We start from the raw sequence: 21876 nt of genomic DNA on the forward strand, positions 1-21876 counted from the left end.
GCCAGAAGGTTAAACTTATTCTCCACCTTTTCAAAGTAGAACATTATTATTATTGTTGTTGTTATGTTAAAATGGGTCAATTTAACCAGCAACATAACAGGAGGGTTAAATATTTTTTTCCATATAAAATAAGAAAATGTAAGAATAAACATGACTTATGTGCATATCCTTTTTTTTCAAAGTAGAACATAATCTATTTGTTTTGTTTTCGACTAATCTTAAATATCTTAATCTCACAACACGTGTATACCGCATGTACCATTTCTCACCATTAGTGCAGAGGTAACGTGCCTTCTCTGGTACTTCTGTCAAATACGCCGTACAGTAGCCCCGCCTACTTTTACAAGTGTAGTAGTGGTAGCAGCAGTGGTAGCAGGGCCCTCCCTCTGTCTCTGCAGATAAATATTCGCAGCCTGCTATTCCAGGCATGGATGACGGTTGCGGTGAGACATGGCAGTGCGACATTACACTCTCGACTTTAGCCTCTCTACGGCAGGTAAGATAAGCGCGGTGAGGGTGTGAATGCCGTCAGTACGCTCAGGTGACAGTTACTGCATCAGGGCTGCATGCTAGCTAGCTGGCTAGCCTGCTAATATTAACCTGCTAGGCTGTAATTGTCCTTCAGAACAGTAACGTTGCATTGACTTGGCGGCTGCATAGCTTATACATTTGACAGACGGAGTTGTAAAACTGACAGTTAGTGAAGGTAAATATTTTTAATGCCCTTTCTACCGTAGTGTGCTGCAAAACGCTCACGTTACATTATTAGTCCGTTACTGGACAGCGACTCATTACCTTTCTGGCTAACAATGTGAATAAAGTATGTTCAATCCAGCGATGTCGCACCGGAAGTGGCGCACTTTCGACCATTTTTGTAGTTTGCTGTGGGGTGGGCAATACTCCAAAATTAAAGTCGATACTGATACTTTTTACTGACAAAAGAAGCTACTTTTATGTAGAGCAACGCATCGTCTATCATTAAGTGAATGTATTATCAATATTGAAATGAAAATAAAAAAAGAAGTGTATGATGCTTGAATGATTTTGTTTTTAATTTATTTAACTACTTATTATTGGATATATTAATCTAAAATAGAATAGGACTGGTATATCTGTATATTAAAATGCAGCATACATGTTAATCAATATGTAGTAATATAGTGATGATCCAGCAGTATAAAATGTAATGTAAAATGTAAAAATGTGCTTGACATTCTACCCGCATAATGAGCACTCATTAACCTTTACTTGTAATGACATATTTAAATTATCTTGTTACTACTCTTACACCATTAAACTAACTCATCTTTCAGCATAAGAATATGTAAAGTTGGCTCATTAGTCTGGTTTCATTCATTGGTTTGTCCTCTCTCTGTTCCCAGTTGACGCCACCTCAACAGTTCCTGGGTTGCTGTCCATATTTCATGAGCAGGAACTGACAGAGACTGTTCATGATACAAACGGACATGGATACCTTGCTACGTTTGTAGGGAAAAATGGCCGGTAAGAATGTTTTTTTTTCTTTCTTTTTTTATCAAGCAAAAACAATGAAGGTTGAGTGATGTTTTGGTTTGAGAGGCGTTCACTAAACAGTTAGTACAGTGGGCCCTCTCCAGTCTGAGAAAAAGAAATTCCAGAACATTCATCGTCCTTCACCAGTCCTGTGTATCATTGCCACGAAGGAAAGGGAAAGATCTTTTCCAACCATTTATAATAAACCCATTTGTGATCCATTTATTTACAGGGTATTTCTGTAGGTCTTCACATTACCATTAAGTATTCCATCAGAATGTGGGTTTGAAGGAATCATAATATCCTATTTTGATGAGGTACCTTTCAGTTTGAGTAGAGGCTCATGAATCACTAAAGCCTCAAAGTTTTGGTGTTCAAAAAACAGTTAATCTATTCTGCAGAGGTGGTGTAGTCAGAATGTCTATTCAAGTAATTGCTTTGCCTCTTATTAATTCAATCCGCTTCATTTCACAGGCTTGTGATTCTGCGTGTGCACTCCCATGGGTTGGTCACCATTGATCTGCAGTGTTATGAAGAGGATAATATTGCACAATTAGACAATGTAAGCTGTTCAAAATACACAACACACATCTGAAAGCTAAAACACACAGGTGGAGCTACAGGGCAGTGTCAGGGCATGCGAGGTAAACCTTTAAACCTTGTTAGAGGATATTATGAAATAATAAAACATACAACTGAACAGCTGTACACATGTAATACAGATGTTAATAGCCGCATAGGTGTGACAGTGTGGTATGGGAGCTACACAGCATAGGACAGGAAGGACTTAGCTCGAGTGTTAAGAACTGCACAGACAACTGTGGGGGTCCTCTCCCAAATTTGGACTCAGTCTATGCTGACCAGTTCCGAAAGAGAGTCAGCAGGATTGCTGCAGACCCCACTCACCCTGGCCATGGACTGCTTGTACCTTAACCCTTCACAGAAAAGGTACAGAAATATCAGAACCACAAACAGCAGACTGAGAGACAGCTTCTTCCCCAGAGCTTTGAAATCAATCACCCCTCCCCCTTACATACACATACACTCGACCCTCCCTCCTGACAGAGACACGCCCCCACCTTCTCATCATGCTGATGTACTTATTTGTATATATCTGTAAATTTTTATTATCACGCTTATTCTAATGTTTTTACATTTGCACAACTTAATACAGGATCTAACACCTAAAAAATTCTTATGTTCTCACATAATGACAGCAAATTATTCTTGATAAAAACAGCTTTTCCTTTATAAAAGGAAATTGACAAAAGATGCAGAACAGTGTCTAAAAATCTTCCTGTTTGAAAAAACATGTGCTTTTGAGTTCCTAATTGCTGTGGTAGAGGAAGTACACACATTCACAACAGGAACAACAGGAACTGTTGCATATCTATTTTCTTAATATATATCAGTGTCACTTCTGTCTCCACAGCTTTTAAATGCACTGGAAAAGAAGCTCAAAGTTCTCTTAAATGGCAATATTACACGGATTAAAAAGTAAGTTTGTGGCTTTGCTCTCGTTTGGAAAGGGCACTGCAGTGTTCTGCATGGCTCATGTTACTGCATGTTGCTGAAATATTGATTAACCGCATTGTTCACCATCCTCCTCCCCCAAGGCTCCCAGCCATCGTTCGAGGGGCTAAAGTGGACCGATACTGGCCTACAGCTGATGGCAGACTGGTTGAGTACGACATTGACAGGGTGGTGTACGAAGAAGACTCTGCATACCAAAACATAAAAATATTGCACTCGCAGCAGTATGGAAATATCTTAGTGCTCGATGGAGATATTAGTAAGTACAGACGCTACAAAACAGTCTAACACCACATGACACATTGGTCACAAATAAAGTCGGTTTGAATTTAAAAATCAAATAAATAATGAGTATCTATATAATCTAATCTAATCTAATCTAACCTGACATAAAAGTGTAATACTGTTAGGCCCACAAATATTTGGACAGTCACAGTGACACAGTCTTGATTTGGACTCTGCCTGCCACCCCATTGGATGTGAAATGAAACAACTGAGATGTAATGGAGGTTAGACTTTCAGGTTTAATTGAGAGGGTAAACAAAGGTATCCTATGAAACCTGAAGAACTGACACAGTTTTTATACAGTAACATTACCATGAATAAAAATTATGTAGCGCCAATAACAATACAAATTGTCTCAAGACGGTTTACAAAAAACGGCCTGCAACTTTCAGAGCAAGCCTGAGGGCGACGGTGGCAAGGAAAAACTCCCTTTTAGCAGTAAGAAACCTTGAGAAGAATCAGCTCATATGGAGGGACCCATCTGCTGAAGGCCAGCCGGGTAGAAACAGAGAAGATAGAGAGAAAAGAGCAGAAGAAACAGATAAACAAACTTCTGTCATAGATACATACATCAAGCTGAAGGAAACACGTAGGATCTAATAATACAACATATAGCTGATGATTGATCTCATGTGACAGTTTGAGAGTATAAGAGGATTTATGGGCAAGCCATGAAGACTGGAGCAGTTGTAGTTTATGGAGCTCCACAGGTCTGATACACAGCACTCCAGACCATGAAGACTGGGCTGGTTGATGAGGCCACGGCAGCAGATGTAGCTTAGAACTCCACAGGTCAGATATTCAGCACTCCAGACCAGAGACCCTCACAAGAAGATGGATGGGGAGGAGAGGGGAAGGGAGAGAGGGACAGTGGTTAGTAATAGAGAGTAATAGAGACCTGGTGATTGACTCAGACATTGTGGAATATTCTTCTTCCATGCCTTAAAAACTCCTGGGTTGCTTTTGCAGTACATTTTGGGACATTGTCCAATGGTACTGTGAAGAATGTGAAGAAATAAACTTTGGTGCATTAGGTTGAATCTGCAGAAAATATATTTCTATACACTTTACACTGCTTCTGTCTTCTGTCACATCATCAAGAAACATAGTGACCCACTCCCTTTGGAAGCCCTGCATGCCTGTGCCATCACAGCGCGACCACCATGTTTAACAGAAGATGTGGTGTGCTTTGGATCCACTCCATACTTTGCTCTTCCCATCATTCTGTTTCACCTTGTGGTGAACCCTATGTATTTGCTCTCATGAAGTCCTGAATAATTCATCAGGTTCTCTTTATGGTAGACTTGAAGTGTTGGGTGATTGTTGCGAAGAGGTTTGTCTTCACTGCGGAGACATCCAGATCATTTTGAGTTCCTGAGCTCACCATTGTGCTCTTTTTTTCCTCTCAGAATGTACCAAAATGTTAATTTGGCCACTCCTAATATTTCCATCATGTCTCTGATATTATCAACCTAAGTATGGTCTGTTATACTTTCAGTGATGTCTCATTTGACCGCATGTTGTCCAGAGCAACAGCTTCCAAATACAAATGCCACACCAGGAATCAACTCCAGGTCTTTTACCTTCTTAAATGATGAAGGAATAACAAGGGAGTAGCCCATGCTGGTCATGACTTTGCTTTTGATCAACTGTCCAATTACTTTTGGTCCCTTGAAAAAGAGGTGGCTACACATTAAAGAGCTGCAATCCCTAAATCCTTCCTCCAATTTGGACGTGAACACCTTTAAACTATATCTGAGTCTTCACTTTAGGTTTTGGTAAACGGCTTAATTTGGGTCAGTATCTATATATATATACAGTATGGTCCTGACTGTATATTTTTTTGGATAAATTCATTGGTGGTTATTGTGTAATATCTATAAGAATTGATTTAATGTTTTGTTTTCTAAATGATATATTTATGTTGCAGACCTGGCAGAGAGTGATTTTGCCTACACTCGAGCAATCACAGGAAACGGTAAAGAGGATTATGCTGGAAAAGAGGTGCTGATATTAGGAGGCGGTGATGGAGGCATCCTTGCTGAGTTGGTGAAACAAAAGCCAAAGATGATCACCATGGTGGAGATATCCTTTATGAGTTTTCTTGTGGTCTGTCTCCGTGACAGCAGAGGCTTTGATTTATCTTTTCAGATTGTCCCATTCTATTCAATAAATTTAAATTTAATATCTCTGTAATGGCGTGAGGGAATTTATGAATTTGACGTTTACATGAACTCAAGGATGAGCTCATTAGACACTGGGACCTCATAAAAATGTGTTTGGCCATAACTGAAGTATTCATATAGCCTGGAAGCTAGCTTGATTGCTAATTTTAATGTCAGGAAGTTGGTCTGGGGTCATGCCATCAAAGAAAGACAACTGGACCTGTAGAGTTTCTTGAAGATATATTGCCACTCATCCAAGCTTCTTCAGTTCAGTTCAGAACTGCAGAACTACAAGTCCAGTTGCCTTTTTTAATTTTTTTATTTGGATATAGTGTCTGTTAACCACCAGATACTTACCTAGGGGGACTGTGTATGTACATGTCGCACTGCACTGAACAACGTAAACTTCACTGCTACATTTTTGCCTGGGAATTTTGTCTTTGGGGTGAACAAGTTTCTGCTTTAGTGTGATAACGGGTTTAAAAATGAACAGGAATAGAATGTTACCACATAGTGTTTTACTGGATGCAGATTTTGCCAAGAACTGTGGCTATGCTAGGCTTGAAGAATGAAGTTTTAATTGTTTTTTCCTTAACAAAGCATTTACATTGACCAGAAGGTGATAGACGGGTGCAAAATGTACATGAGAAAAACTTGTGGCAATATCCTGGACAACCTGAAGGGAGACTGTTACCAAGTGAGTGCTAAATCAATATTCATGTTCAGAACAGAAAACCAACTGTGGCTCTTTAGTGAAACACATTTGTGTTTCAGAACAACCAAGTTGCATCTTAACTACATGTGTAAACAGTGAATATAAATGTGTATAGACACCAATATAAACATAAACGTGAATATGATTATATAGTTCTTAATTTCTTAATTTAGAAATTCCAATTACCAGTGATAAATGGATAAATGTGTATCCTGAATAATCTATTGTTCTCATGGATCATAGGTGCTAATTGAGGACTGTGTTCCCTTGCTGAAGAAGTATGTCCAGGAAGGAAGGACGTTTGATTATGTAATAAATGACCTCACTGCAATCCCAATATCCACCGCACCAGAAGAAGGTTTCTAAACATCTATCTGTTGATCTATCAAGGTGTTACATAAGTACTTCATCAAGAACTTCTGTCTGGGTGCTTTTTGTAGACTCAACATGGGAGTTCCTGCGTCTCATCTTAGATCTGTCAATTCAAGTCCTGCATCCTGCTGGGAAATATTTCACACAGGTCAGTTTGTGAACTTTTTACAGTTAATATTGTCATATCAGCATGTGCATTTGTTCAGTGACGATCAACTGGGATGAATCTTGGGTATGAAACAGGTGCTTTTTGCCTTCCCTTCTTTTTGGTAATTAGTCTAGAAGCTGACCTGAAATGCACTGGCCCACAAAATGTTAGTTGGGGAATTTCAATCTGGAGTTGCTCAAATCATACGCCATCAAGCCTTGCATTATGACCATCTGCCTAGCATTATGTGGGTCTCCCTTGTTGGTTGTGACGCTTTGTTGCACTAGTTCCCTAAAAAAGTGTTCAAACCAAACTTACTGAAATCTTAGCAAAATCTGTTTGTCTGTACTGACAGCATGCCCCTGGTCACTGGAAAGCTGTTGAGTGGATTTTGTTGACAACATAATGGCTGCCATCGGAGTGGGGAGATCTTTTTATTCCACAACTGGGTCTGTTGTTTTTGAAGTGTCAAAAACCAAACCATAACTGCTATTGAGGCATTTGTCGGGAAGCATACGTCACACAATTTATTGCTCTGATTGGTTGTGGGACTATCCACTTCTGTTCAAGGGTATATTTTCCTGTGTATCCATTTGAACGTGCCCAAAATAGTTTATTACCAGATACAAATTGTGATAAGAATGTAGCCTTGCTATGAAGGATATGAAGTCATTTTTACTGCTTTGGGACCCAGCACTCATTAATATGTACGTGTGTTTCATGATGTTACTTTTTCTGCTGCTGGTCGCCAGGGTAACAGCGCAAACCTGACAGAGGCACTGAGTTTGTATGAGGAACAGCTGGGAAAACTGTTGTGTCCTGTGGACTTCCGCAAAGAGGTGGTGTGCGTGCCCTCCTACCTGGAGCAGTATCCTTTTGTCAGGTGTAGCATTAATGATGAAATCCTGTAGTGACTGAATTCATCTTCAAATAACCTTAAAAATTGCTATTGTTTCATTATATTGCTAATATCACCAATGTACACAAAAAGTGAAATTCTGTGACCTTTACAATCAGATTTGTTGTTGTTGTTATTCAAGCTTTCCTTTGTAAGAATTACCCAACATCAGCTAAAAAAATCTATAGAAATTATGATTTAGATTCAATGTTCATCTATAAAAGTAATTTGTTCTTACAGTGTTGAAAATAGACAAAACCTTGTGTATTTTACATTTTTTGTGTGCGCTCCTTAATTGTTCTGTATCAGATGGGTTTTCTACACCGCATGGAAGAAGTAAAACTTCTAGTTTTCTCTCTTTCTCTCTTTCTCTCTCTCTTCGCAGCAGAAGCAATGTGAATGGTCATTTTTTCTGTTGCCTTAAGGTGAGGTGTGTTCAGACTAAATGTGACATAAAAATCACTACTGGCACAACAGAGTTTGGAGTAATGCACTGTGAGTTTAAATGAAAAGAAAAAGTGGGGGAAAAAATAGCTCCTCAGTTGTTAATACTTGCACAGGCACACTCCAAAAACACATGACGCTCATTGTTAGTGAGCCACAGCTGATGGACTATGGCACTGTAATCATCTGCCTTTGCTTAACAAGTATGAACCGCAAAACACTCCTAAACTTGATTCAGTCATGTTGGTCTGGAATTAAAAACTTTGATTTCAGTCTGAACACATCTTAACAGGCACAGTGACAGTTTTACCACCCCCTACTATCCCCATTCTTCCTTTCTCTTTCTTCCTGATTTAGTGGTTTTGGTTTATGTTACATAATTTGAAATGTCCATTTGCATGTGCTCTGCAGGAATTGTTTGTTGTTGAAACACTGATTTGATACACTGATAATGTGGTGTAATTCTTATTACCATGGGTGCGTGTTCTCGTTTGTTTTCTCTCTCTCTTTAATTCTGAGTAACAACCTCAGATTGTGTGATAGGCCAATGGCTAGTGTCAGCCTACCTGATGCTTTTGTTTTTGTTACTGCCACGCAAATGTGATCTGAGGCAATGTGATCATGCCCAGTCATACTGGTTTAAGTCTGAATGTGTTTTGAAAGGGAAATGATTCCTCCATGTTAATGCCACCCCTGTGCTCGTGCTGTTTTTATGCTATGTTTTATTAGCACCTTCTGTTTTCCCTGATAGATTTTAAGTTTTTTAAGACTGTGTTAGGTGCATGTAAAGGACGGTGAATGTAGCTTGCATATACAGTACACAGCACATTTGACCAGCCCTGTGGGACATTTATTTATTCATTCTAAGTTCACTGAATGCTGTCCTGTCCTACACGAGAAAAGCCTGTGACCATCTGCAAATAAAGTGTTTTGGGGGAAACATGTCTAGATTGTTTTACTGTTAAGTTTCTTTAAAAGCTATTCTAAAATACACTGGTTTGAGCATCTGAAATGAGAGCGTTTACTGCTTTTCTTTCTCATGTGATGATTATCTAATACCTTTTGGATTTCGGACAAATTTTAAAGCTATCACCTTTTTATAGGTCAGATGTTTAATAACGATAATAATCAGCAAGTAGATTTAAATGAAAAATGACTGTTGTATTAAGTATTAAATAATATTAAGTGTGTAGTTTATATTATCAGTCCATTAAAGCACTGAAGTAACAGGTAAAATAGGTTAGTTTTCCGTAGCCCTCTGTAGTAAGGTTTATGAGTCCCCTCCAACATACTGCATACAGTATACATATAACTGCAGTCATGCTAGCGGTTCTGCAAGCCTACACATACACAATGGTTCTGTAAGCTAAATGCTAACCATACACTGTACATTCAGATTAAGAAGTTTAATGTCATTGCGCGCAGGTTAAAACTAAATTTTGTGTGGCAGCAATCTCCAGCAGCAGGTTGACGTCAGGTGTTCACTGCCATGGGGGAAAAAACTCTGCTTTAGTCTGATGACGCGGGCCCTCATGACTGAGTCTACCAGAGGGGAGGCTGCTGCTCAGGGAGTGTCTTTGGTGAGTGGGGTCCCTACAGATCTTTGTGGCTCGTCAGAGGAGACGGCTCAACTAGATCTTGTTCAGATCTAGATGGAAGTGGGGAGCCTTTAATCCACTTGTCTTGAAGACCCGCTGCAGATGTTTTTTTTCTCTGCTGCAGTGCAGCTGGTGTACCACACCGATCAGTCTAAGAAGGTATGATATCATTGCCGTCTACATTTGCACATTTTATCTGCATTTGAAACCTAATCAGTCGTTTATACACAATTTCCTTCATTGTATATGATATGGAAATATAACGAAAAGCGTTTATAGTAAAGTGAAGTTTATTAACTTTTAAAAAATACAGATTTATGTACAGCATACATACATGGGCTTTTAGACGACTTAAGAATATCTTTTAGCTTGAAAGCAAAAGTTGCATTTTTTAACATTAAAGTTACAATATTTGCAATAAAAGACATTATATACATATCTCTATACAAAGAATAAAGGTCATTCAGATTTTAAATCAATTTTAATGTAGGCTTTTTATTCCTTACTACATGTTATTAGCAAATATATGTGTTGGTAGACGGATGGTACATAAATTACTCTGTTCTTTTACATCATATACAAGTATTTCAAAATAAGATCCTTAGGTCCTTTTCTGGATCAGGATACCTGTGGGTTTCTGTACTGTCTGTTGATCTCGTTGAGGACCACATCCATACTAGGATCTTCGTCAGCTGTGATTGTTGTGTCGTCAAATGGACTGCCTGTAACACAGTGCTACTGTCATTGTCTCCAGTAAATGACATTTATAGGGAACACTTTTTTCACATCAACTAAAAATAAATGTATTCCAAGAACTGGGGATTTCATTAAACATAATAGGTAAACTGAGTATGTCCTTGAGTCTTGTGACTCAATCACCTCACAGCCAAGCAGCAAGAAGTTGACTCTTACCAATGCCATTCATTTGATTCGAAGACTCACTGACAAGGAATGAAGACGAGCTGGATGAGTTGTTACCACGGGAGGAGTTGGAATGGAGAGATGTGAGTTTGGTAAGCGAACCCTTCTTCACAGTCTTCTGAGTTGCAGTACGACTCCATTCTGTGAAACAAAAGCACTTAAGCACTAACCCTCATGTAATTAATGCCCACAAGCGTGCATCCACATGAATTTTTGAAGGAAAACATTTAAACCAACCAGAAATACATGTTTTGTAAGCGTTCACAGTACAACAAGGAAGAACAGCTAGTTGATCTCTAACCTGAGTTCTCCGCCAGTCTCATCCTGCCACAGCACAGGTAGGTCCTCCACTGCCTCCTCACGTTTTCCTTTACTGCACAGTGGAACACAAAGATGAAGAAACCTACAAAAAGGAAACAGGTGTTACTGGATAAAGTATAAAATCACCTGAAAGTCTGTGAAAAAACAGAGATGCTACTGTAGTTACCAAAACTACGATATTTTGAATGAAAGCAATTCTGAAATTACTACACATAACGTCTACTGAAAACATCAATTATAGTTTACCTCAGAAGATAGAGCATGCAAAAGTGTCCTTGAGCACAACACTAAACCCTTGCTGACACTTGCTCCCTGTGTGTGTCTGTGTGTGTGTGTGTGTGTGTGTGTGTGTGTGTGTGTGTGTGTGTGTGTGTGTGTGTGTGTGTGTGTGTGTGCTTGAATGAGCGAATGGGTGGATGTGCCACTGTGACTGACAAGTGCTTTGAGTACCAAAAGGTCGGAACGCGCTATATATAAGTAAGACCATTTAAAACTAAATAACACATGCACACAAATTCATGTTTGCATTTTGTATCCCCTTACCCAAACACTGACCCTAACCATAAGCTTTACTCTCAAATCTAGTCTTAACAGCTTAACTACAGAGAGTATAAAAATACATACAGTCTATAGGCTTTGTAGATACAGTCTATGGGTTAAACCTTTAAAAAGGTGAGCCCAAGTGCTCCATAGTGTTAAAACTGTGCCCCCCACAACTTAATAAAAACAACACACACACATTATGTTTCAAGTGTTTTAACATAAAATAGGAAATTGCCTGAATATTAGCAATTAGCATTAGCAATATCTTCATATTTTCTTGTTTTGCTGGCCAAAACACACAATAAACACACCTAGGTTAACTGCATATTATTACTATACAAAAACACATACCTTTAAACAGACATAAATTAACAAAATAACACAAACAGTACAACGTTAACCCCGAAAATAGGCTGGTTTAAACCGCCATCACAGTCAATTATACCTTTACTCACGTTTTACTTGATGCACAATGTGGCCATATAAGTCCTCTCACCTTGCAACGAGTTAAAGATGGCAAACAGGTACATGAATGGCAGGTTAAGAGGTCCCCAGGCGAAAAAGGCAAAACCCCAAGTGAGGCCCAGGAGAATGGTAATCCCAACCACGCTGCGCACATCTTGCATTGTGGTTCGGTGCTGAGAACTCTGAGGATTCTGCTTTTTGATGCGGTGCAGCTGGACCAGTACTACAATGAACATGATGAAGTTGAAAAGGAAAATGGCACAGAAGTAGGCCACCACTGCCACATAGAAGGCAATGTCGTTTTTCAGCCAACAGCTGTGGAAAAGAACAAAGATGCAAGATAATTAAATAGCATGTGTCTTGTACTTTATGTATGTAAGTGTTTCAAATCTTTTTTTTTATCATAATGTCCATGTTGAAATAATTCATATGAAAAAAGACTCACAAATCATCACTAGTGCCATCATCAAATCTCCCATAGGACACAAGGCCGTAGTTATTTTTGTCAATTGCAATGACAATAATGACCACGATCATTGGGACGCCCCAGCCGACCAGCGAGAACTTCAGCATGTAGCGTGATATGTAGCTGTTAAAGACTTTCACAAGCGCCAGGTACATGTGGACGGCCTCCAGTCCCATCCAAGTGAAAGAGACCAGCAAGAAGTAGTGAAGGAACCAGGCCGTGGAAATGCAAAGGCCCACAGCTTCTGGATAGAGCGCCAGCCACGCGTCCACCAGGAAGACCAGGTTGAGCAGCAACAGAGCCAGGCACAGATGGATCAGGATTTTAGAGGGTATGTCCTTACGCAACTTCCTACAGGTTCCATAGGGAATCAGACAAAATATAAATGTATTTTTAATCAAACCAAGGTGTTTCAGGTCCTAGTGTCTTAAAAAGTTATAGTGGCGGACAAAGGTTCATACAACACTCAGTAATATGTAATCTAGTGGCTTTTAGTACTTACCCAAACGCCAGGTAGGTGAGGAGTGTAACAGACAGGAAGATGGCAGAGATGCCACAGCCAATATATGTGATGAAGGTAAGGATAGTTGCCTGGAGACGGCTGGTCACCGGCTGTCTGGAGAGGTTCTGTAAAAAAAAAAGGAATAGATTAGAGTAGTGTTATTATTATAATTATTAGAATCAAAAATAAAGATGAATGAAAAAAATGTGACAAATGTTTATATTCATACCAAGAGGACAGCAAAACTGGTTAAATGGTTGCAGGCACAGATCGTCTCGTCGTCTGTGCTATTTTGGACAAAACAGCCGTTTGAATTCCAGCCACCTGATCCGTCTGAAAACGCAAAACATGAGCCATAAAATCGTATATTTGGTTGTTCGTGTTCACAGAATTCTTGGTTGTTGGAAAACTTACTATTGAATGTGAAGTCCCAGAAAACACATGTTGCCACAAAATTAGCCTGTGGGGTGGGTAAAGGACAAGTATTTATATAAGTCATGAAATCTAAGAGTATATTGAAACTGCAGCAGCACACGAGCAGGCACACTTTGAGATAAGTTTTGTTTGTCCTGCACATGAGCTATTTGAATAGTTTCTTCAAATGCCTGGGAGCTCATGTAACAGGACATCAAATGAGTGTTTTGCCAGAATGAAAAGTCTATATCTTTAGGGAAATAGAAACTAGGAAACTTACTGGAATAGGCTCTGTATTTCTCAGGTTGATTACAACATCGTCTTGCAGTCCCCTGATTGACAGGTTGGCCACACTTGCTCCAAGGATCCCACTGTTAAGTCTGCGCTCTCCCAGGGATTGGTCCTGCGTGGTCATTTAGACAACACCCGAGAAATGTGTGGTGTTACATTGTGGAACTGTATTTCCATGTATACCATGTTGTGGTGAGTGAAAACCTTCACAGACACAGGCTTGAATTATAAAACTAAGGGTTGTGTTTCTCCTGTTAATAATGAGGAAAGTAAAGACCTGGAATACTGTGCTCTTCTGGTAGAAATTGAACTGAACTCTGGAGACCAGCTGTTGTTCCTCTGCGGTTAGGTTCTGAGTGAGAGTGGGGGGAAGCCTGATGGAGCCCTGAGGGGTGGAGGAGTCTGTTTTCACATTCCTTCTCAGTCTTGGATCCCTGCGGACCTGCAGCACACATGGGACATGGACAGAGAGAAACGCTTGTTTATACTCTTGTTTATACATGTTTATACTCATTCATTCATAGTTGTTTATTTTAATGTGTGCTACCAACAATGTTGGGTGTCCAATAATAATATTAATCCGGGCTGTAGTGTATATTTATATATATCAATGTCTTACCTGAACATTACTGGGGTCTGAGATGGAGAAGATGGTTTCCTGAAAGTTAGTGCCATCTGCTGGTTTCACAGAGAGAGCCACAGCCGGGGACAAAATTGTCTCTGCCTCATCTCCAATGACAAGCTTTAATCCTACTGTGTCAACAATCCTTATAATCCTGATGAAAAGCAAAAAAGACAAGCAATTTATTATGTGAAAAATAAGAAGAACTCTAGTATTTACTGAGCCTTTTTAGTTGTACCAGGAAACAATAGGTGTAGAGCATTTGCAGCAACGCAGCATGAAGAAGGGAGAAATAAACTGAATAATTATATTGATTTATAGACTTGTATTGGTTGTTTTTTCATATTTAGATGCATACTTCACTTTCATTTTTCCAGGCACGAACTCATGATGATCTGCTCTGTTGTGCCCACTATCCATTGTCTATATATCCATGTTCTATCGATTTCATTCACAGAGTTGTTTTCTTTTTTTGCTCATGTGAAAATGCAGACTCTTGACACGTACATTTTGCTTTATTTGTGTGTTGTTTGTGAGCACAAAACTACCTTTCTGCCTCTCTCTTCAATGCGATAATATAAATATAAAATGAATTCCATAAACATTAAACTTAACCTGTTGGAGGATTCCGACAGCACCTCAGGAGGAGCACCCAGCAGGTTGCTTACGATGTTGACTGAGATGTTTCCCAGCGCCAGGCTGACAGTCGGGCCTGACAAAAGGCTCTCCAGCTGAGACACCAGCTGATTCACCTGACTGGAGTTCAGTGTGGACACGTCTCTTGTCAGCTCAAGCAGTGCGTTGGCTTGGCTTTCATCTGCAGGAAACACAGGTTTAAGTGACGCTATGACTGGGCAAAGGTTGCATCAGAAGTGGTGCTTGAGGGACAACACACCTGATTCAGTGGTCGTCGGACTTTCTGATGTTGTCACAGATACAGATTGTTCTGTAATGGTTGTGTTTGTGCTGAGTGTTGTTGTCACTGTGGTGTTTCCAGCAGTAGTGCTGGTAGTCAGGTCTCCTGTTGTGTTCTGCTGTGCAGTTGTGTTCACTGGTTGTGAAGTTACATTTAGAGTTGCATTTGCAGGTGTGGTGGTGCTGTTTGGCTGCATGGTGGTCACATTTGGCCTGATTGTGGAAAACACTGGGGGAACACACTGCTCCTCCAGTTCAACAACCACGGACGTTCCATTTTGACTACAAAGAACAAAAGTTTATATAAAGATCCTAGCTGAAAGTAAATGTAGAAATGTTATATCAGGTTTGACATTTTGAAGCAGCAGCAGCCCTGTTGCTGTTGTATTAGGGCGATCATACACACCAAGGGAGGATGTTAGACTCTTGCATGGCAGGACAAAATTCAGCAGGCTTCAGGTTAATTTCAACCCATGTGAGCTGGGACTGCAGTGGATTGGAGTTTACTGCTGAATTTCCACAAATTGCTGTGTGATATATAAGACAAGACACAAAAATAGTTTTAAAGGACACAGCTGCATGAAATGATACTTCATGAACTTTTTTCTGTGGATAATATACACACCTGCTCGGATCACCTGTCCATTAAAAGTGATGTGATTCTCAGGCTGAAAAGTATCCATCAAGGCTGTCGCCACTAAGCAGATCGGAATCTTTTGGGAAAACACTAAAATCGCACTGCAACTACTGGAACTGGAAGAAGTGAAAAGATTTGTATTAGCATCCAAGTGTACATATTGTATTCTTGACAAATATACTGAGAACGTATTTAAACTCACTTTGTTGCTGCACTTCCACAGATCACCTTGACATCCTTTGAAGAAATTTTCATTTTGGTCAATGGTAATTCAAGTAATTACATTAAAACAATGTATATTGTATACGATTGTGTGTATTGGATGATGAAAACAAATGTCTCTGTAATGTTGCACTTTGTGAACAATAAGTTATTCCAAATATCTTTCCTGGAGTACAAAGACACAAAGACAGTGCATTCATCCAATCATATCCTTGTGCTAAAAGTATACTGAGCTTTACTCACATTTTGTTATGAGATATTTCGATTCTTTATGTTTCTGCAGTTCATGTTATTTTTAGATAAAATAGCTGAAAGGATTACATTTGATTTTCCCCTTATTAAAAATGAAAACAGTATCAGCAGAAAACCGAATTGTTTACTGTAGGTGACATGATCCTTCTTTGGAGACTGATTACCTTGTATTTAGCTGCAATGACGGCTAGTTCACATGAAACACTGCAAAGCAACAATGCAAAAATTGTGATTTCTTGTTAATTGGGTTAAAATGTTTTAACAAATGTTTTTTGTCCTTAAATTTGATTTTTACTTCACAACATTTGGACTTACTCTGTACTCGCAGAACAAGATGGTAGTTGCTGCAGCTTAGAGATCTGTGAATATATTTTAGACATCATTGTTTGAGGCTTCCAGAATGAACAAAGACAAGCCTGTGTACATGTTCCGTGTGGAAATGGGAAGTTACCAGAGAAGCGACATATGACGAGTTCATCAAGGGCTCTTGAATGGAAATATTGAAAGTGTAGTACGCCTCTGAAAACACAAAAACAAAAATATTAGATACATTAGAACTACTTATTAAATTATAATTGTTCTGGTTTTGTTAGGTGATAAAATACTCACCAGACCTGTTGCAGTAAGCAGAGCAGCTGCAGTTGCTGAGGTCTGTAACAAAGTCTGAAACATGAAAACATCAGTGTAGACAGAATCAAGACAATTTCAAGTTCCATACAGTAATGAGGAGAAATTAATATGTATAACCATCAATCTACACCTCTGATGTGATCAGCTGATGAACAGTCTCTTTAAGTTTGAATGCAGTTTAAAAATCTGGACAAGGGAGCAGCTCCACAAAATTGAAACCAAAGCGAGTAGAGCTCCCCTAGTGGCTGGCTGTAGTATAGGTCATAAGCTTCACCACCAAGTGGAGTTAGTGGAGTTAATGTTAGTTGCCAACTGGTAATAATAAATACAATAGTTAACTTAATTAATAGTATTAAAGCGCAGTTGAGTGTGAAAGAAGTATGAGCGGGTCATTGATGGCGTGGCTCCCTGTGGTTCCACTCTGACTGTACTGCACAGACTCTGGGTCCAAATATGGACATGTTGTCCATCTTTATATATAATTTATGGATTTGACTGAGTCAAAATGGTGTGTTTCTTTTTTTTCTGCTTTCACCAGCTGGTGAATCAAATACAACTATCAACAGAGTTGAATACATTCTTCACTCTATGCAAGTCTAATGAACTGAAAGTTCAGAGCTCACCTGTGACACAGCTAGTTGAATTACTTTGTAAAACTGCATATGCAGCCCCGGACTGGTCAATGCTGAAACGTTGATATTAATTAAGATATTAATTAAGATGTCACCCCCAACAAAGTCATAGAATTACATTGCCATGGCACACAGAATTACATTTTTTTTAAAAAAATCAAAAAACAAAACATCCAGCATATGGCAGAATGTCACTGCGTAATTGCACTGTGTAATTTAATAAAGATGTTCTGAATCTTACCATGATGCACCGGCTGGACCAGAATAAACACCTGGGTTGCTGCTGGCCTCCTTTTGAAGCTGACCTGCTTACAGAAGACAGACTGCATTATGGGAACATATCGTTATGAAAGTAAATATATATTTCAGAGTCTGCGTCACTCACCCACTCTGTCCGCCCTCTTTCCCACCACACACATGTCTGTAAAATTCTTATTGGCCTCCCAGAGCGTACGGAGGATACAGCATGAAGAAACTGTCTGAGCCAGCCACAGTGTCATATGGCACGTGGTGTTTCTGAGGATCAGTATCAGTGTTAACGATAAACCGATAATACAGTATCACTCATTTGAAAAACATTATTTTGCTTACGTTATTTCCGTCTTTGTTCCACATGACACTTCTATTTTCTGTTGAAACACAAATTAATCAGGATGCCTGTATTTACAGAATGTAACAGATGCATTTAAGTTTTGACTTACCTGAAGTAGACCAGTTGTGTTGTTGTTCATGGAGAGACTGAAAAGTAAATGTATGCAACATTAATGAATAACAAAACTGACTGGTGTACAGCCACTCATGTAGACAATCAACATTTGAATGGTTTTGTGTGGCTCAGGCTAATCTTTGTATTGAGATGGCCATCATCAGGTGTCTGCCACTTGCTATTAAACACTGCTATTAAAGAAAAGATAAAAGTGAGTATGTTAGGTTTAAGAGCTGTGTGGACTTTCAGAGGTACCTTTGTGTTGAACTAATTTGTCGAGCTATCCGTTGCCTGGATCTGTTTGCATTGGGGTTCCTTGGTGGTGTATTCTTCTCTCTACCGTCAGATGTGGTCACACTGGTGTTGGTTGTAGAGGATGCCGTGCTGTCGTTCTGAGCCGTAGTTGCTGTGATAATGGGATTTGTTGTTGCTGTGGTTGTACCGTTGCCATCTGATGTTGTTGTAGTTGTGGCTGTGGTTGTGCTGTTGCCTTCTAATGTTGTTGTAGTTGTGGCTGTGGTTGTGCTGTTGCCATCTAATGTTGTTGTAGTTGTGGCCGTGGCTGTGCTGTTGCCTTCTAATGTTGTAGAAGTGGTAGCTACAGTCGTGCTGAAGTTTTGGGGTGTTGTGATGGCAGCTGTTGTGTTATAAGTTTGCTGTGTTGTTGTGGCTGCTATCGCTTGTGTTGTCTCGTTTGAAGTAGCAGTTGTAGTGTGTGGAGAGGAGGGTACTGCAGTTGTTTCGGGCTGTGCAGACACACAGTTCCCCAGGTTGTCTTGCAACACCTGGTTAAGCTGAAAAAAAAAAAAAAAAAAATAGCATTCTCATTAAATGTACTCATCTTATGTAACTCTCACCCATATAGTAGGCTATTTAAGTTTCTATAACCTGTCCTCCTACATACCCAAGCTATAATTTCAGATTCATTCTTCTTCTGTCCGGTGACATCCACAGAGATTTCAACAAAGTAACTTGCTGCCAGAAGAAGAAAATGTTCTTTTTAAAATGGTCATAATTAGTGAAACAAAGGCTCAGCTGTGCAGTGACAGTCATGTGAGCAGCTTGTAACACAGATGAGACAAATGAATGACATAATCCTGGGTTTCATTTACCTAAAGTCTGTGTAGATGTTGAAAGAGTCGGAAGAGGCGAAAAAACAGTAGTGTTCTGATCGGAGGAAGCTTGACCTGATTGATGGACAGAATAATCTTCAGACATATAGAAAAAAGGTGTCAAAGTAAGTTGCCTAAAACAGTTTTTTCCTCTTCAACCTACATTTTTCACCTTCCTCTATACAACACAGGCAACAATCAGACTAGATTAACAGGTTAGAGTAGAAAAGAAGGAACAAAATAGGAAGGAGTTCAACACATTCATTCTGTGCGTGAGTGTGTGCATGCCAGACATTGTAGTCTATAAATAGCAATGTAGAGTTGTCATTCCAGGTAGGGTAACCTGTTGACAGCTGCCTGTGTTCCATTATGTACCATAAACCTTTCTTCAATTCTTATATGTCATAGCCTATGTCAGACTTTACCTGCCAGGAGGACGACAAGTAGGTAGATCTGCAGCCAGTGTCTACCCCAGGTGACTGGCTTCCTCACTCTGTAACACAACATACACACTAGTCATTTTTTAATATGTTCAATGAGTAAGGAGTTAAAGTTTTGTTCTATTGACATTTGTTGCATTCTACAGAAGAGTCTGAATGAGTCACACATAAAAAAAACCTCTTCCCATTACGCCCATGCTGCTCAAAGCCTGTAATTATATCTGAAGCTGTTATCTTTACTTCTGAACATTCATCAGTCTTATCTGTCCTTAACAGAGGAAACATGCCAAACCCAACACTTGAAAGCATTCAGGATTATAGGAGTACAATATGAACAAAACATTAGCTTTATCTCAGCTCTGGGGAAATTGCAAATAGTCATACTCTACAGAGCACATGACACAGAGGTTCCATCTGGTCAATGATTGCTTGGACCAAAGCTTTTCAGAAATTTTGAAGTCATGAGGTGAATTACAAAAAAGTGTTGTTGAAGAAGACAAGAAACTCATACATTTAATTTAGCAGCACAGTACATACATAAGCAACAGCCAATGAACGGATTCTACAAATTGAAAAAAGTTTAACACAATGTCATGTACAGCACACATTCATGGACTATTGGAATATTTTCAATCAAAAAGTGAGGAAGGAAAAAGTGGAAAAACATGAAAAAATCTTGTTTCAGTTTTCTGATTGTTTTTCTGCTAAAGAATTCGGATCCCAAAATCACATCTGGATTGTCATTTCACCACCACCGCCGTCACCACAATTTTACCTGAGAGAGGGACCAAACATTTGCCGGGATGAAAATCCACCTGAACAAATTCCAACAGCTGCCATGACTTCATTTTCATGTAGCATAATTTCCCATGGGCAAAATACAAACAACGCTAAATCACACGCTTTGCTAGTAAAGCTCCTACAGAAACTCCGCTTGCGCTGTTGACTGTGTAAGTTCTCTGTGACTTTGATGCAGGATCAATTGCTGACACACGTGGCACGCCCTAAAACTAACGTCAAACTAAATAGGCTGATGTCACACATTCATTTCAGTTCACTCATCTCATCCACCTGCTGTAGAAGAAACTGTTTTATTTTACACCATGACTAAAAGCTCACTGAGCTCAATCAGCATACAAATTACACTACTCTGTTCTGTCTAGTTCTTTGGAAGTGAAGAGATTTGTGTTTCCCTTTTTTCTTTTTTTGTTTGGCAGTTAAGGTGCGTCTCAGGGTGTGTCCTAAACCTGTGAGTGTTTTCTGTGACTGACATGACTGAAACAAGTGTTTCCAGGTTAACAATGCAGAGCTCAAAAAGCCCTGGCATTCAGACCTTACTTGTTTTTCACAAGAGGAGGAGAGGAAGCTTGTCTGCCACACACTGTTACATATTTGATTCATTCCTGTTCTAAAACTTGTATTTAATCCCTTTATCAAACACCTTATTAAATACAGTCACTAAGAAAATAAGGTAGATTTGTAGCATGAAAGGAAAACAACAGGAACTACAGCCCTCTACTAGGAGCTCAGTGGTTCTACATTAATGAAAGAAAAGCTGGAGGAGATCCTTTTCAATTTAGCAACTCAAAAAGTAATTGCAGATAAATAATATACCAATAATAAACCATGGAGAATCAATAATACTGTAACAGTAAATAGTGTCACAATACCAATACCTTGCACCAAATAAATTAAGTAAATTCGAAGAGTTTATCTTAGGGTCCTTTAATGGAGTATCCTTCTGTTTGGCAGGAAGCTAAGTCTTAAATGCCCTCCACTTGTCCTTTGCAGTACGTGATATTTTGTCACATGTTGCTTCCATTTATGGCAAAAATTAAACGATGGGCAGATTACTAAACATTATTGATTGTATATCTGTTGTATATCTATCTATCTTATAGGGGCCTGCATACATTCCTATGTCACAGTTTAGCCCTAGGACGTGTTGTCTTCCTTGTATTATCCCTTGAATCCAGCAGATGTCACCAACGTTTTTAGTCTGTGTCCAGGCTCCCCCACCACCTCACCTGTTCACATTACACATCGGCCCTTGAGCCAACTCTCTCTCACTCTGGCTCACATTGTGCCAGATCATCTTTGTATGTTTAACTGAAG

General features: G+C 39.4%; 2 protein-coding genes across 3 annotated transcripts; one reads left to right on the forward strand and one right to left on the reverse strand.

Moving 5' to 3' along the window:
• Positions 1–337: 337 nt before the first annotated feature.
• On the forward strand, positions 338–9020 carry sms (spermine synthase). Its single transcript, XM_047607373.1, has 11 exons — positions 338–496; positions 1383–1503; positions 1987–2074; positions 2945–3009; positions 3129–3304; positions 5261–5415; positions 6103–6192; positions 6454–6568; positions 6651–6730; positions 7483–7598; positions 7938–9020. Exons 1-11 carry the CDS (start codon positions 451–453, stop codon positions 7966–7968), a joined length of 1083 nt encoding a protein of 360 aa, XP_047463329.1. The 5' UTR covers positions 338–450; the 3' UTR covers positions 7969–9020.
• Positions 9021–9942: 922 nt separating this feature from the next.
• LOC125020724 (adhesion G-protein coupled receptor G2) lies at positions 9943–20914 on the reverse strand. 2 transcript variants are annotated; one of them, XM_047606184.1, is made up of 30 exons: positions 20537–20914; positions 19747–19814; positions 19322–19396; positions 19114–19184; positions 18465–19003; positions 18205–18241; positions 18095–18132; positions 17889–18019; positions 17745–17808; positions 17495–17556; positions 16851–16904; positions 16693–16760; positions 16557–16600; positions 16406–16445; positions 15970–16004; positions 15756–15883; positions 15537–15657; positions 15111–15412; positions 14831–15032; positions 14213–14369; positions 13871–14035; positions 13583–13705; positions 13303–13348; positions 13118–13221; positions 12889–13013; positions 12366–12737; positions 11952–12235; positions 10893–10994; positions 10583–10732; positions 9943–10392 (listed from the first exon to the last, which is right to left on the reverse strand). In XM_047606184.1, the coding sequence occupies exons 1-30, from the start codon at positions 20620–20622 to the stop codon at positions 10289–10291; spliced, it is 3897 nt and encodes a 1298-aa protein (XP_047462140.1). In that variant the 5' UTR covers positions 20623–20914; the 3' UTR covers positions 9943–10288. The 2 variants fall into 2 exon arrangements, with proteins under 2 accessions (XP_047462140.1, XP_047462139.1); XM_047606183.1 differs by having other exon boundaries at positions 19322–19417.
• Between the last annotated feature and the right edge of the window lie 962 nt (positions 20915–21876).

Source organism: Mugil cephalus, chromosome 15, assembly GCF_022458985.1.
Source record: "Mugil cephalus isolate CIBA_MC_2020 chromosome 15, CIBA_Mcephalus_1.1, whole genome shotgun sequence".
Classification (NCBI taxonomy): domain Eukaryota; kingdom Metazoa; phylum Chordata; class Actinopteri; order Mugiliformes; family Mugilidae; genus Mugil; species Mugil cephalus.